Source organism: Arctopsyche grandis, chromosome 10 (assembly GCF_051622035.1).
Source record: "Arctopsyche grandis isolate Sample6627 chromosome 10, ASM5162203v2, whole genome shotgun sequence".
Taxonomy (NCBI): Eukaryota; Metazoa; Arthropoda; class Insecta; order Trichoptera; family Hydropsychidae; genus Arctopsyche; species Arctopsyche grandis.
In genome coordinates, this window is record NC_135364.1 from 13,520,500 (window position 1) to 13,534,642 (window position 14,143).

At 32.4% G+C, this 14,143-nt stretch overlaps 1 protein-coding gene across 1 annotated transcript in view; it reads left to right on the forward strand.

Moving 5' to 3' along the window:
- grh (grainy head) overlaps nt 1-14,143 on the forward strand; it is a 236,299-nt gene that overhangs the window by 211,018 nt on the left and 11,138 nt on the right. Inside the window, exons 8-9 of the mRNA XM_077439185.1 lie at nt 668-779; nt 9,197-9,291. Of these exons, the coding sequence (XP_077295311.1) occupies nt 668-779; nt 9,197-9,291 (207 nt within the window). The remainder of the gene's footprint in view (nt 1-667; nt 780-9,196; nt 9,292-14,143) is intronic.

A 14,143-nucleotide genomic window follows, 5' to 3' on the forward strand; every position in this document is an offset into this window, starting at 1 on the left:
TTACAAACAAGACGCAATTCACAATCAAAATAAATTGCTATATTCAATTATGATCAAATTTTACTAGCTAAATTTGTATTTTATACAATTATTTTTTATTGAAATCGTCTTGTCTAAGATACATGTTTGCTTATTATACAAAAAGAACGATTGTGTTGTTTTGTTGTATCGCCGAATGTTCGTAAGCAGAGGAGTGACTTTTTTACTATTGATATAGATATTTTATTACAGTATAATTTAAATGACACTGGGCAAGTCGAGATGGTTTTGATTTATTTAAAAAAAAGTCGGTTAATATGAACACGGACGCCCGTGGAAAAATAAACACCCCGTTATTACGCACGTTAAAATGTATGTTATTATAATGCGACCGAATATTACATACCGGTAAAATGTACATATGTATATTTTTCCTGTCCCAGAAATGATTAAAAAAAAAACAATTTCATTTCAATGATACGCCGACGATTTATTAGATTTGTTCAATGGACAAATTATACCCGTCGGTTATTTGAACGTATTTGCTCACATCACAGTTATTATTACGAATTATAAATTATGACTGGTAGGTGGGTTGTTAGTGGACTGATTTTGATAAAATTTCACCATTCAAAACTGCATCATATTTTTTTTATTCGTGTTTAAAATTTTGTTTGTTTTGTTGCAGAGCGTGGTAATGTTAATGTTCAGAGAAGAAAAATCACCTGAAGATGAAATCAAAGCGTGGCAGTTTTGGCACGGCAGACAACACTCAGTCAAACAGCGTATATTAGACGCAGGTGAGTGTTATTATATGTATAAATAAATGTTTATAAACCAATTCTGACATTTGAATGGTTCGTTACGAAAACAACGCACTATACTTGCTACGTGTTATTTAATCATTTCATGTATTGCAAAACTTTGATGTATTGACAATGCTTACAATGGTTGGAGAAAAGAATAAATTTATCTAACAGATACAAAAAGTTAATTGTTTAAGACAATTCGAGCTTGCATTGAACTCCTCAGGCATGAAAGCTATTTAAATCACCGCGGCTCGCTTAGGGGTCCAAATCGACATTTTCAATAATTCAATATGCAGAAATAGTTCAACCGCCTCGGGTTTTTGGTGTCGATCACGACACTAAAAATCAATCATGACACTAAAAATATATTAAACACTTGACTTAAGTTTTCGATATGCGGCGTAAGTGCATTGCGGAATTTGAAAGCCATTCAGGAAGAAAGATTTGCATAATTAATTTAAGTTAGTATTTGCTTCTTGCACTATCTTTGCCATCAATTTTACTGAGAAAATTCAAAAATTTATCGCCGTTTCTTACCGACTTAAACGCCTGTTTTAAATATATATTTCTGAAGCTAGTCAATGATATAAAATGAAGGTAAATCTTAATTTACCTCTGCTTTGACGTTATATAAACATTAATTCAGCTTTGAATAGATATATAATACTTGTACAATTTAATTAGATATATCTATCTAATGAAAAACCGGAAAAATCTCGGACATAATTGATTTTAAATATCTAAGAAGAAATAGTTCCAGAGTCTTAAATTTTACTTGGTTTTTTTATATTACTTTCATTATTATTAGCAATGGTTTTATAGCCCAGATAAGGTCTTAATTTTATTTAAAAAATCATCAATTCACTGACACTAGTGTGGTGACAATTAAATAGTAACTTTCATTGATATTACTATTATTTGAGTTTATGATAATAAACCGTTAGTTAGTAATAATGGTAGGTCTATAAAAAAAAGGTTTTTAGTTTCTTAAATTGTAGTTCAGTATATGTATGTACATAGTTACTGCATAATGTATAAATAGGATTTGGTTCGTCAAATGAGATCATATATCAACGATCAATGTATTCGAAAATAATTGGACGTTGTGTTCGATCAGCAATGGCAGGTAGCTCATCTTACCAATTAGACAAGTAGACATATCGTTCGGTCCAACATCAAAACGTAGTCTATTCAATAAATAACATGCCGGAGAACACAGATGGTATTTCTCAATTCATCTGACCAATTAGGGATGCTTCAAATGAAGGCTAAACGTTTAATATCGTCGGATTAATTGACTGAGTGCTTATATTATTATTTAAATCTCGCGTGTCGGTAATTATAATACGACGATAAATTCCGTAATTTTTACTCGGGTATTATTCACAAAGAGTTGTTTTGGTTTTTAAAATCGCATATATAAATTATTGCGCGTTCGATAGCTTCGCGTTCGTTTCGTATCATATAAACACAGGAAGCCGACGTACGAAATCAATTAATATGCAAATTTTTCGAATCTCCCGGGGTCGGCCATTGCCACTCTCTCGCTGGTTTTTGCGATGTCAATCGAATATAACGATCGGCGACAGTATGACAACGGATGAAAATTGGTTTAAAAGCTACCACAATGCGATGAAAATTTATTTGATCGAAAATGGGCTTGCAAAGACCGCTCGTTCATATCTCTGTCAGTAATATTCTTTTTTTATTTCATATTGAATTTGACTACTTACCTGTATCTTTATTTTTTGTTTGAATTTCTACAAGTCAATCTAATTTCCACCAATCAAATTTAAATATATTTTTTGTAAGTAATGCTTTAATCTAGTTCGTTGTAAACATCAACGCGCAGGAAAATTCGAAAATGGAAATGTTTGGCGACCGAGTCGGGTCACACGAAATCCGATATCTGCCGGTAACACTCAGGACACAATGGAACAGTATCAGATTCCAGAATTGTCTGAGTGTATGTGAGTACAAGCCGAGACGAAGTCATCCTGACGGTCGCGCTCGAAATTAAAAAAAAAAACTTAAATACATAAAAAAAAAATTCATTTAATTTGTAGAAAATATCATATAAAGTACATTTATCTGATATATTTAATTGCCATTGCGAGAAGGAAATAGAAACAATTTTCATTACTAAAAAAGAAGAAAAAAACAGCAGGATGCTTGCTTTCGAGACTTATCTGCTTGTATCAATCGGGCACGTCAATGATTATATTGTATTTAAATACGGATAGCATCTATCGTGTTGACATTTTTATTTTTACTATTTCAATAATACCCTTGTATAAGTATCGATATTAATTCTGTATAGCAGATTTTATCTCAATATTATACGTATGGGTATCTATTTAAAATCGAATTAAAATTAACGATTACAAGTACATAAACACATAATATGAATTTACATCTCGTCGTCGACGACACTCATGCGTGGTTAATTAAATTTTCGTATGTATGTATATTGTATACTTTCTCTGTCACGTTTGATACGTGTCAACATTGAAATCACAAGTAGTGAACAAAAAAAATAAAACGTAAAGATTGCGATGATGGACTCTGCGTAGGCCGATTCTGTGTCCGGGAATCACTCGAGTGAAAAAGGCCTCGTCTTAAATTTCAACCATGTTTAAATATCAAATGTTCACAATAGTACTTCATATGAATATGCATACGTTTTTAGTTATACATACACTTGAACGCGGAAACGTTCACAAGCAATATACCTGTAATTAGTAATAAAGTTTGCTAAGAAATTATCTAATCGAGGTTAAAAAAAATTGTATAATCCTATTATATTTAACTAGAATGAAGTCAATAGTTGGTACTGGATTAAATTTTTTTTTTTTTATTTAAACAAAGTCAAGCTTACACTTTTTTCCATTTGATATTAGATTCTGTCGTATGAGTGTTACATTTTAGTGCACTTATTAGAAAGCAAATTAAACATATAATTAGATAAATTAGATAACTTGCGCTGGAATAAAAGAGAAACTCTACAGTGTCAATACATTACTCATCGGAATCCAGATTTCTCGATTGATCAAAGGCAACAAAAAAAAAACTATAACTTTTAAATCAGATTTCTCTCGTTTGTTTCGAATTATCGTACTATTAAAAGTGCCGGTTGTCTATATGAGTAGTGTGTGTGTGTGCAAAAACAAGTAATCGTTATGGGTCGTTTTGCACTGAATAAATCTGAAAAGTTATCTATACACCACACCCACGCAATGCAAAACTCGAATTGAATAGATTTTCCCGCCTCCGACGATGTGACCCAACTTATGATTTATTGGATAATCTGCAAACTTATAATTTAGCAAAACAATCGAATCTGCGATCGCGTAACGTTCCACGCCATTATCATAATGGATCGCCAATTGAAACCAAACCAGAGGCCGTAAAAGTGTAAAACCGAACATATATCGAACATACTCCGGTTTAACGCATTACATACAATTTAACAGCCCACTTTCGTTTATTATTTTTTCTCTCCAAAATAACCATACTTAAAATGCGTCAATTTGTATAATGTACATATTATTTATTTTTAATACAATTTCATATGGATGCATGTTTGTAGAAGCACTGCTTTGAATCTTGAGTAGGCATTGTTTGGTTTGGAAGCCGTGAGCAAATCTGCTGACTCAAGAACAACAATCAATCTGGGACGGGGTGTCATTTATTTAATAGTATCGCCTTATCAAATTAGACTGTCACACGGCCAATAATAATCCAGTGCAGCGAGTGCAACAATGCAACGATTGATATTATTGCACAACCGTTTTACCCACTACAAAATGGTAGGGTATGTCGCTAATCGAACCGTATCTATTGTATATTTATTTCGAAATTTCATATCGAAAATCTCCGTTATCTGAATTACACCAGGATGTATCAGTCTGTATCTTTCAGAAGCTTGTTTGTTTGGTAGTAATTAAAATTAAATACAATTTGAGAAACGTTACCGGTATTGGATGCGTGCAATTAATCACCAGAATCCAATGAATCAATTTCATTATAATAATATTTGATGTCGGCGACTTCTCATTAATTCACCATAAATTGCACCGTGAATATCGAAAATTTGATTTCGCAACGCTTAATCGATTCAATATGTAATTTATGCACCGATACGAATGCGATGTTTTTACGGTGATATTTAAAATTTTAATCACGCCATTGTTTCGTCACGACAGTCAATTAAAAGTCGATTTAATTAATTTGTTAGGATTGTCTTCGGTAATTTATTATTATAATATGTATTGTGCATATGTACATATGTAGATATTTATGTGCAAAAGATTTAATTTCGCGCGTGTGTGAAGAAAATCAAAGCCGTACAATTTGCCGTTAAGGACATGTCATTCAGCGTGACGTTAATTCTGCCTACAGTCCTGTGTTTCAAATGTAGGCAAATCTCTGACCGTACTTGTCCATACAACGAAAGGGAAAAATTCTTCCAGACAAAATAGTGGATGGTAGCAATTTGAATAATTGAGATTTACACGAGCGAAAATCGCCAACAGGCTTAGATGTTGATCGAAGATAATAGTCGGAAACGCTTCTGATGTTTCATTTGCAAATACATACATACGTACGTACTTATTTATTTTCCTCCTGTCGTTTTATCATTTTAACTGATAGCTTTTAATCTGTCATAAAATTGATCTTTCTCCGTCGAGGTGGAGTTTGAAAAAATTCGATTATAAAACCATCACATCACATAACATTTCAAACAATTTCGAACCATCCTAAACACGAGGAATTTAATCTTTATAAGTCCATAAATTAAATACACTTCTTCCTGCTTTATACTAGCGTTCAATTTCGTCAACACATGTCATATACTAATTAGATACTTCCTTTGACATGCCCTATAGTTTTCATCGTAATATTTCATTTATCGTGTACACATGTATAGTTCTGGGCGTGTATATTAAAGATAAAATTTGACTTTTCCGGATTAATTCTTAATATATTGCCCAGTACCGCCCATGAGAAAATTGGAAACAATCAAAAGCGCACACTATTACAATCAATTAAATAAACTACCACGAATGTTATGACTTTTATAAACGACTATCATAAAAAAAATCGTATTAAAATAAACGCGTCGTTATTAATAATAGAAATAAACATGTCTCAAAGCGACTGCGTATCTAAGCGAAATCTTATTTATTCTACGTATGTAAGTATGTATTATATTATATTAACAATTACCGTTTGTTACAATATAATTAAAGATTACTAGCCGTATTTATTTAGACGTATTTTTTGCATTCAACCACCGATACGTACGTTCGTTTTATTAGCGTTATAAAGGATGTAAGAAACCTCAGTAGTGACCGCAGATGAAAAAAGAGCGGATGCGAGCAGTAAGGTATACGCATCTGTTTGTAAAATGGGCGTCTGACGGCCACTGATAACGATAATGATATATATTTTACCTTACTTACGTCCATTAATGTCCTTACGTTATTATCTCTTGCCATAGTAGTATTTCGTTCAGTTCGAATAAGAAACATCTTTATTGTTGCAATGTACATACATATGTAGGTACATGTATGGACATACTTATGTATGTACATATGTAAGTATGAAGATGGCTGATTCTAAGCGTCGAAGCGATGAAGCAATAACGAAAGATCGGAGATCAAACGATATCGTAATGGAATTCAAGAATCTGGATTTCAACGGTGATTATTAACACTTAAACTGTAAAGGCTCGAAAGTACATATGCACACGTAATTGCCACTGAAAACTGCTATGATATCTCGTAGGAACTACTAATTGACAATGAAAAAAAGAGTAGTTTTTTCTTTAATTTTAGTTTTTAATTACAAATATGTGGCCGAAAAATAAAATATCTTTAGAGGTCAAAAAGTTCAAGGTCTCTGAATTAAAATGAAATAAATTAAGTTTCGAATTTTCTAATTTTACATGGAGAACGATGATAATCAGCATCACCACACACACGGGTGTATAATTATTGCCTTTAAAAGTTACAACGCGGAAGTATTCCATTATTTTCTCTAACCGCTTAACGACGTGTTTAAGCTTTGTAAGCATCTTCTGTAAGCGCGTATAAATGAATAAATAATGGCATGTAAATGGTTTACGTTTTTCGCAAAATAATAAAAAAAAAGAATTAAAATAAAAATTGAAAAAAAGTATACTTTAACACACAGCAGAGAAGTAAATACTCGCGGTGCACGTTGCACACAACGGTAATTTTCTCTTATCTGCCGGCAAATGCACATTTAATAACTCCCCTCTGGGCGGCCATTACTTCCTCCGTCCCTCGAGAGTGCTCGGACAATTTCAACCGTCCCACTTCTTCTGCTCCTTCCACGTATAAATATAGTATAATCTAACAAAAACGGATGAGACGAGAATCCCCCGTGCGGAGGATTACCCGATGCGTTTAAAATTGCATTATATCTGCACACTTGGCGTATGCACCTGGCCGTTGCCGTCACGGACATCAGATTATCCCACTATCCTGTCGCGTGTAATGTGACGCAGAGCTTTTAAGGAGAGCTTTCGGAAAGCTTCCACGCTTAAAATACATCCATAGTTTCCACTGGCATATTTACGATACTTCTATAATGTATTCAAGGTCCAACTTGAGTTCTTTTATCCACGTTTTGTCCCAGGTCGTCCATGCGCCTGTTTAAAAGTGAATTTTGATTGATTCTACATATGTATGTATATTATCCCAATCATATTTTTTGACCCGTTCAAACATACATTTTGCTTTCATCCATCTGCCCCCTTGAACTTCATAGTGATGTTTACAATATTTTTATTTAAATACAGAAAAAAATATCAACCACTCTAAGATGAATATGTTATTTATTTTGCTATATACATATGAGCCGTTATATTTGTCCATTTTTCTTCATCTCAAGAAATATCTCGCAAAACATTAAATTTAAAAATACTGGTGGCCTGTACACGTTTATTCTGCTTTTCCGAGATTCTGGACATATCGAATTAAAAGAAGTGACAACAATTTGTGAATTAAGTCAAACAGAAATATTGTTTTTGGAATGAAAATTAGACTTCCGCCACTTTCAAATGTAACGGCTCATATGTGAATGTATGTATAAAGACCATTCAAATTGTTAAATTTCTGTTAAAGAAGCCGGACTATAAAATATTACCGTATTAATTAAAGTATTTCATTTGAAGATACATAGTTCAAGACATCCGTGTTCACTTTGTCATTTTCGTTAATTATATTCATTGATCGGTAATATTATATAATCGGCTATTTTAAACCAGGATCTCACTGTCATTCACATTCTTAGCGGTGCACCCGATGTGGTCCTATAGAATTTGAATACATTGAATATGAATGAACGTAAAACCAGCAGAAATAATTAGTTTTGGCAAATTTTGTAGCAGGATCGAATAAATAATTTTTCATCTTTCACTACAGCAAGCGGATAAACATACCGCTTTACGTGTACGCAATTAATCCTTTTCAATGATATTGTCGCGGGATAAATCATTCGGAACAACTTCTGAATGTCCGCGTTTGCTTATAATAATAAGTCATACTTGTATAAATCCAACAACAATGGCCCCGAGAAGAATACTCATTTAGTACGAACACACCTACAACGCGGGCTGATTGGTATTATTGAGTTTATCACTGTCCAACGCCTGGTATTTTATACTATTAATAATATTATTATGTAATGAGGAATTTTTATTCAATGGTTATTAATCAATCTCTAATTAAAATTGCTCGCTTGAAAAATGTCTTATGTTTAATGTCACGCGTTAGGCGGCACTTTAATATAAATACATACATGGACGGTAATTAAAATAATGTATAAAAAATATGTTGATTATCCTCGAGTCAATAATTCAGGTACATAAAAAAGTAGACTTCCAAATTAGTTCGTTTTTGGTTGACTTGTTTTATTTATAAAATGTATTAATTGATAGGTACGAGCTGCGATGTGTTCAGATATATTTTTCTTTTTAGATCATAAATCTGCCAGAAATATTAACTCATTATGTGATAGCTTTTTTTATGAACTCGTTTTTATGCAATAAGTGAAAAAACGCTAATTTTTTTGGTGTGTTTACTATAATTGTTTTTGTTTATTGAATTCTGATTATAATTGGACTGGTTTTTCGCTTTTGACTTTAAAAAAAAGTGATGCTTATTGAATACGATTAGGTATATGACACTCAATATTTTACGATCATTTTATAGTCGTACAATAAAATTTAAATAAGTGAATATACTACGCTTTTTATGTAATGATATTATCTTTATCGGATTCTTTTAAATTACTAATTATTATTAACCGTCATATGAAATTATTATTTATGCAATTTTTTTGCCGTGTGTTCTTATGATATCATTTTTCTTTTTCAGATACAAAAAATAGTGTTGGATTAGTAGGATGTATTGAAGAAATTGCACATAATGCCATAGCTGTATATTGGAATCCCTTGGAAAGCTCAGCCAAAGTATGTATTTAATTTTTTTAATTTTTTTGTAGTGTTAAAATTTACTTGAATTATTTTATTATATATAATGTTATGAAGTAATGGATTTCAATGTATCTGTTTTGAAAACATGATGCAAAGCTGCGATGTAAAAAATGCATAACATATCGCTAATAAAATTTTATCACCTATGTCAGCTCTAAGGAAAAAATCTTAAACTATAATTTTAGAACGTACTCAATTATTAGATGAAACGGAGGCTCTGGGGGGAAAAAATAGACAATTCACACACATACACATATTATGTTATGTATAGTTAACGCCCTGAAAATTTCCGGGTTTGATAGCATTCAATTCTAAAGGCGAGGGTAGGCGGATTAAAGTGTATCAAACGTTTGATTATTGTAACTGTAACTGGCATTATAGCGCATATTTTGTAATGAGGCGTTGTGCGTACCACCAGTGCCGGATGTGGCCACTTAAGTACTCGTCCAGATACAAACATTCAGATTAGACGCTTCGTTTTAAAATTCTTGCATGGAAATGAAGCGAAAGCGATTCGAAATGTTATACAGATTCCTTTTTGGGGAGGGAAAATTCGGGGGAAATTCGTTCCATTCAAAAGCATTATCTATGAAATCTGTCAAAATAATTTTTATCAATTACATATAGTAAGCTAAAAACTCTCAATATGTTGATATTTTAACAAATTAATTAATAATAGACAATTCATTTAAATTTCCAACTGGAAACATTGAGAGACTTCAACGAACGGAGAGACGAAAAACTTTCAGTTCAACGGATGGCCATTGTCATTATGTTAATTCTCTTCAATTATCACTTATTATCGACTACTGAAGCGACGGAACCTCTTATCGAAGTCGATAAAAATTTATTTTCGCATTTCACGCTTTATGGAATGTAATGGCAAGACAGTGCTTGCCCAATTTCAATTTCTACGGTAAATTTAACAGTGTATAATTGGTATGTACGCATACAATACTAAAGTACGCAGATTATCACCGAATATGTGTTTATTCGTTATTTATTAGACACTAGATCAAATTGGTAAAAAAAAGTAATAAATGTTTGCACTTATGTATGTAAATTTTGACGTGACATCGATTTTACTCCATAAAATATAAATTATGACTGTTTATTTAATTGAAATGTTTACATATTACAACGCCTTTCTAATTGTAAGTGTATACGAATAATAATTATGCATCTAAAAATACATACATACATATAACCGTTGATTGGATAATTTAATTTAATGTTCGGACCCATTTCGAGTTTACCCACTTATGTGAACTTATTTTATTTTTTGATTAAATTATTCTTTAACAAAATTATTTTTACGGGCATAATTAACACCCTTTGGCACTGGATGATTTTACGCACATAAGAAAGGGCTCTTCACCCAAAAGAATGGTAACGAATGAGTGGATACGCACGAAATGTCAATTTCTCTCGTGTCGTTTTGCAATTACTCGTAAACACGTAAATGGCTCGCTGTAAACGAATATAAGCTTTTGGTGTAGTTATGCACTTTTCGTCACGAACCGCTGTATTTTATTTTTTTTGTTTTTCAGATGATATTTTGATATTTTGTGGTCACATCTGTAATTTTACCTCGTACAATCATATCGTCGGTATGTGTAGATGTGTACGTATGTATTGATATTGAATTATTTTAATCGACCAAATGAGATCGTAAATTTTAATGACTTCAAAGTATAGTTGTCGTGAGATAAACGCAGCGACTTGAAATTAAACAGCCTCGTTGGGTCGCGTTTGAAGCTCGGCGCTTAAAGTTCATTTGGCCAAGTGTAAAACGGTGAAAAAATATATACAGACACTTGCGTATATGAAAAGACTCAATCGAAACTTATCATTATTGGGGATGAAAATTGGTGCGTCAGGAATGTCTTCCGTTGATGAAGAACTCGAATTAATTTTACTCTTTGATTTTAGTATGAAAATACACACTATTTATTCGCAATTATCAAATTTCGTGACACAAATCAGCTTTTTTATTTATAATCTTGTATGAAATTTTTTATAAGTGGACAATATTATGAATATTTCCTGTTTATTTGTAATGGCTCTAAACATTGATAATGTACTCAACTGATCCAATGAAACATTTCTGAATATTCATAAGCTAATGATGCTGTCTTTTATTGAATCACTTTTTTATTTCATTCGAAACACTTATAGAAGTTGTAGTATGTAACAAACAGTTTGTAATAAAAGCTCCAAGAATTGAATATACTGCAAATTCATAATTAGTCGGACCTTTCGACCACTTCTAGTCGATATTCTTAATTTATTCTAACTAAAGAGTTGTTGAAAAGTTGATAAGGTTTTAATAGTTCTCCTGTGTGCCAAGATATGTGTGTACATATATATGTAACATAGGTATATAATAGCTACGTACATGTGTAAATAAACTACTTGAAAAATGAGTACGCAATTTATTTAAAAAATGTATCACGATAAAGTGCGCTCATTTCTTTGACACTTTTACACTCCACCTTAAAATTTTCTAATCTTTGATGTAGATAGACGTGTTTTGATTTATTCCGCGCTCAAAAAAATGCTTGAATATTCAGATCACATTGCCAATTCGTCTTGGGTAAAAAACGCGGCACAATTTTTTTTTGGGCTCGAGCTTTAATCATTTTTTTGGTACTTTGAGTGATAATTAGATAGACAAAGCATAGAATTAAATTAATCCTCGACCGAAAAAAAGGGAACGGCGATGTCGTACGATATCGAACAAAACAAAAAATTGACACCGGATTTTTTTACTCGTCGAACATACATACATTATAGTGCCTTTCCACGGCGCCATCTTTCTCGTGTCTTCAATTGAAATTTTGTACTTAATAAGAGGCGCGTGGTAGGATGGTTAGCCGGTGTTCGCGTGAGCTACCACTTTGCGGCTTAAGGGTTAATAAATCGCTAGCTCGCGCCCGGCTACAAATCACGTAGCGGCAATTTGCGCGATCGTCCGGTAGCCCTTGATGTCCCTCGAGGGCTGGCGATTAGCCTATCGGAGCGTAACATACGCCGCAAATCATACGACTTAAAGCTCAGAGAAAGAGATTTGCCGACGCCCACCGCGATTCGCGAAGCTCGCGTGGGACGCCAAAGATACACCGCAGAGGTAGACTTTGGCGATCCTAACTAAATCCGTATTTAGCGTCTAAGGTCTATCCTTTCATATTTTGATTCTATACTATTACATAGTGTTTATCGAACAATTCACTTAGACCACTTTTCAACTTGAGTTCGTGCACCAGCATTGAACGTTATACTCGATTTAAAGTTGCGTAAGTGAACTTTAGCGCTGGATATCAGCACCTGTAAGCATTTGTTTTATCACATGGAAAAGTATACTTTGCAATGAATTTATGTACATCAGTCTTATGTACATATGCATATATACTTTTGAAATCGGATGATTTATATCTTTCAATTTTTACTTACAATACGTGTATCCAATCTTGACCTTTTCGTATGTGGCTTTGCGACATTTTTTCCATGTCGTATATCATTCCATAATAAAAATTGGTGAACGCTCAAGTTGATGAGGTCCGGGTGCATGTACATACTATTATCGAGAATGGGTTATTTATAGTGAATCTCTCACATCCTTGATGTACGTACCACGTTAAAATGAATATTACACGAAGATTCGTCTCGTGTGGCAGCGGTAGCTCATAAAATCAGAATATAGAGTACCTACGATTTTAAAGTAAATTACATAGTGTGGTTAAAACTGAATAATATATGTATGTATATATGCGAATGAACCATTTAATTATACAACATAAAACATATGTGAAACGCGTATTTATCTTCACCATTATTTCTACTATGTAGTCTTGTTTGAAATTGGGGTTATTTTCAAATTTACAAAATTCGAGATCTTATCCGGTTATGGACAAAACAAACAAACTTCGCAGTTTGGTTTAATGTTTAAAATTTCAATTTGATATTAAGTTAATTTCTATTTATTGTTGATCATGCTCGATAAAGTAAATTTTATAAACATTACGTGCATCGTCGTGTATATACATACATACATACATATATAATATTAATATTTACAAAATTGTTTCGCAATACATTGCAAAATGATTTTCGCCACTGTCTTTGCAATTTCTTAATTGCTTGTCGGGTTTTTGCTTTTAATTCGTATTTTTTTCCTCACTGTGTAAGTACTGTTTCGATTTGTATAATATAATGATTATGGTCATTTCAATAAATTTTATCGTGTGTATGCATGGTGTAAGGGAAAAAATCGATGCCGGATGCAGTATTTTCTTTAATTTAATTGAAGTTATTCGCGTGCGAGCATTTCAATATATTTGCATTTCATTTTCTCCCGCTTACATACAATTTCTCATTTTTTGAGCGCGTGTCATTATTGAAAAATTCACGTAACGACACGTTAAAATTTCAAAAATTACGCTAAAGCATGTATTTAACGTTGTTTTTTTACTCATTCGTTTAAATTATTTGACCATTTTTGGAGCATTGTGTGAATAAACTTATTCTGTTAAATAAAACCAACGCTGAAATTTCACGTCTCTGTATAATCATGTCGAAAGAGTTGTTTAAAAGTTGATAAGCTTTTAATAGTGTATGTACATGTCATAACATTATCAGAATTCACATTCTCGGTTTTCGAAACTCAACATGAAATCCCCTAATTGTAAGAGACATTAAAAAAATTGAGTATTGTGATTCAATTTCGGATTGATTTGCTTTTTGTGATTTTCATATTTTTACTATTATATAATTTTATATCCTATGCTTTTTATATCAACACCATTGTCAGTTAACCGGTAATATTTCT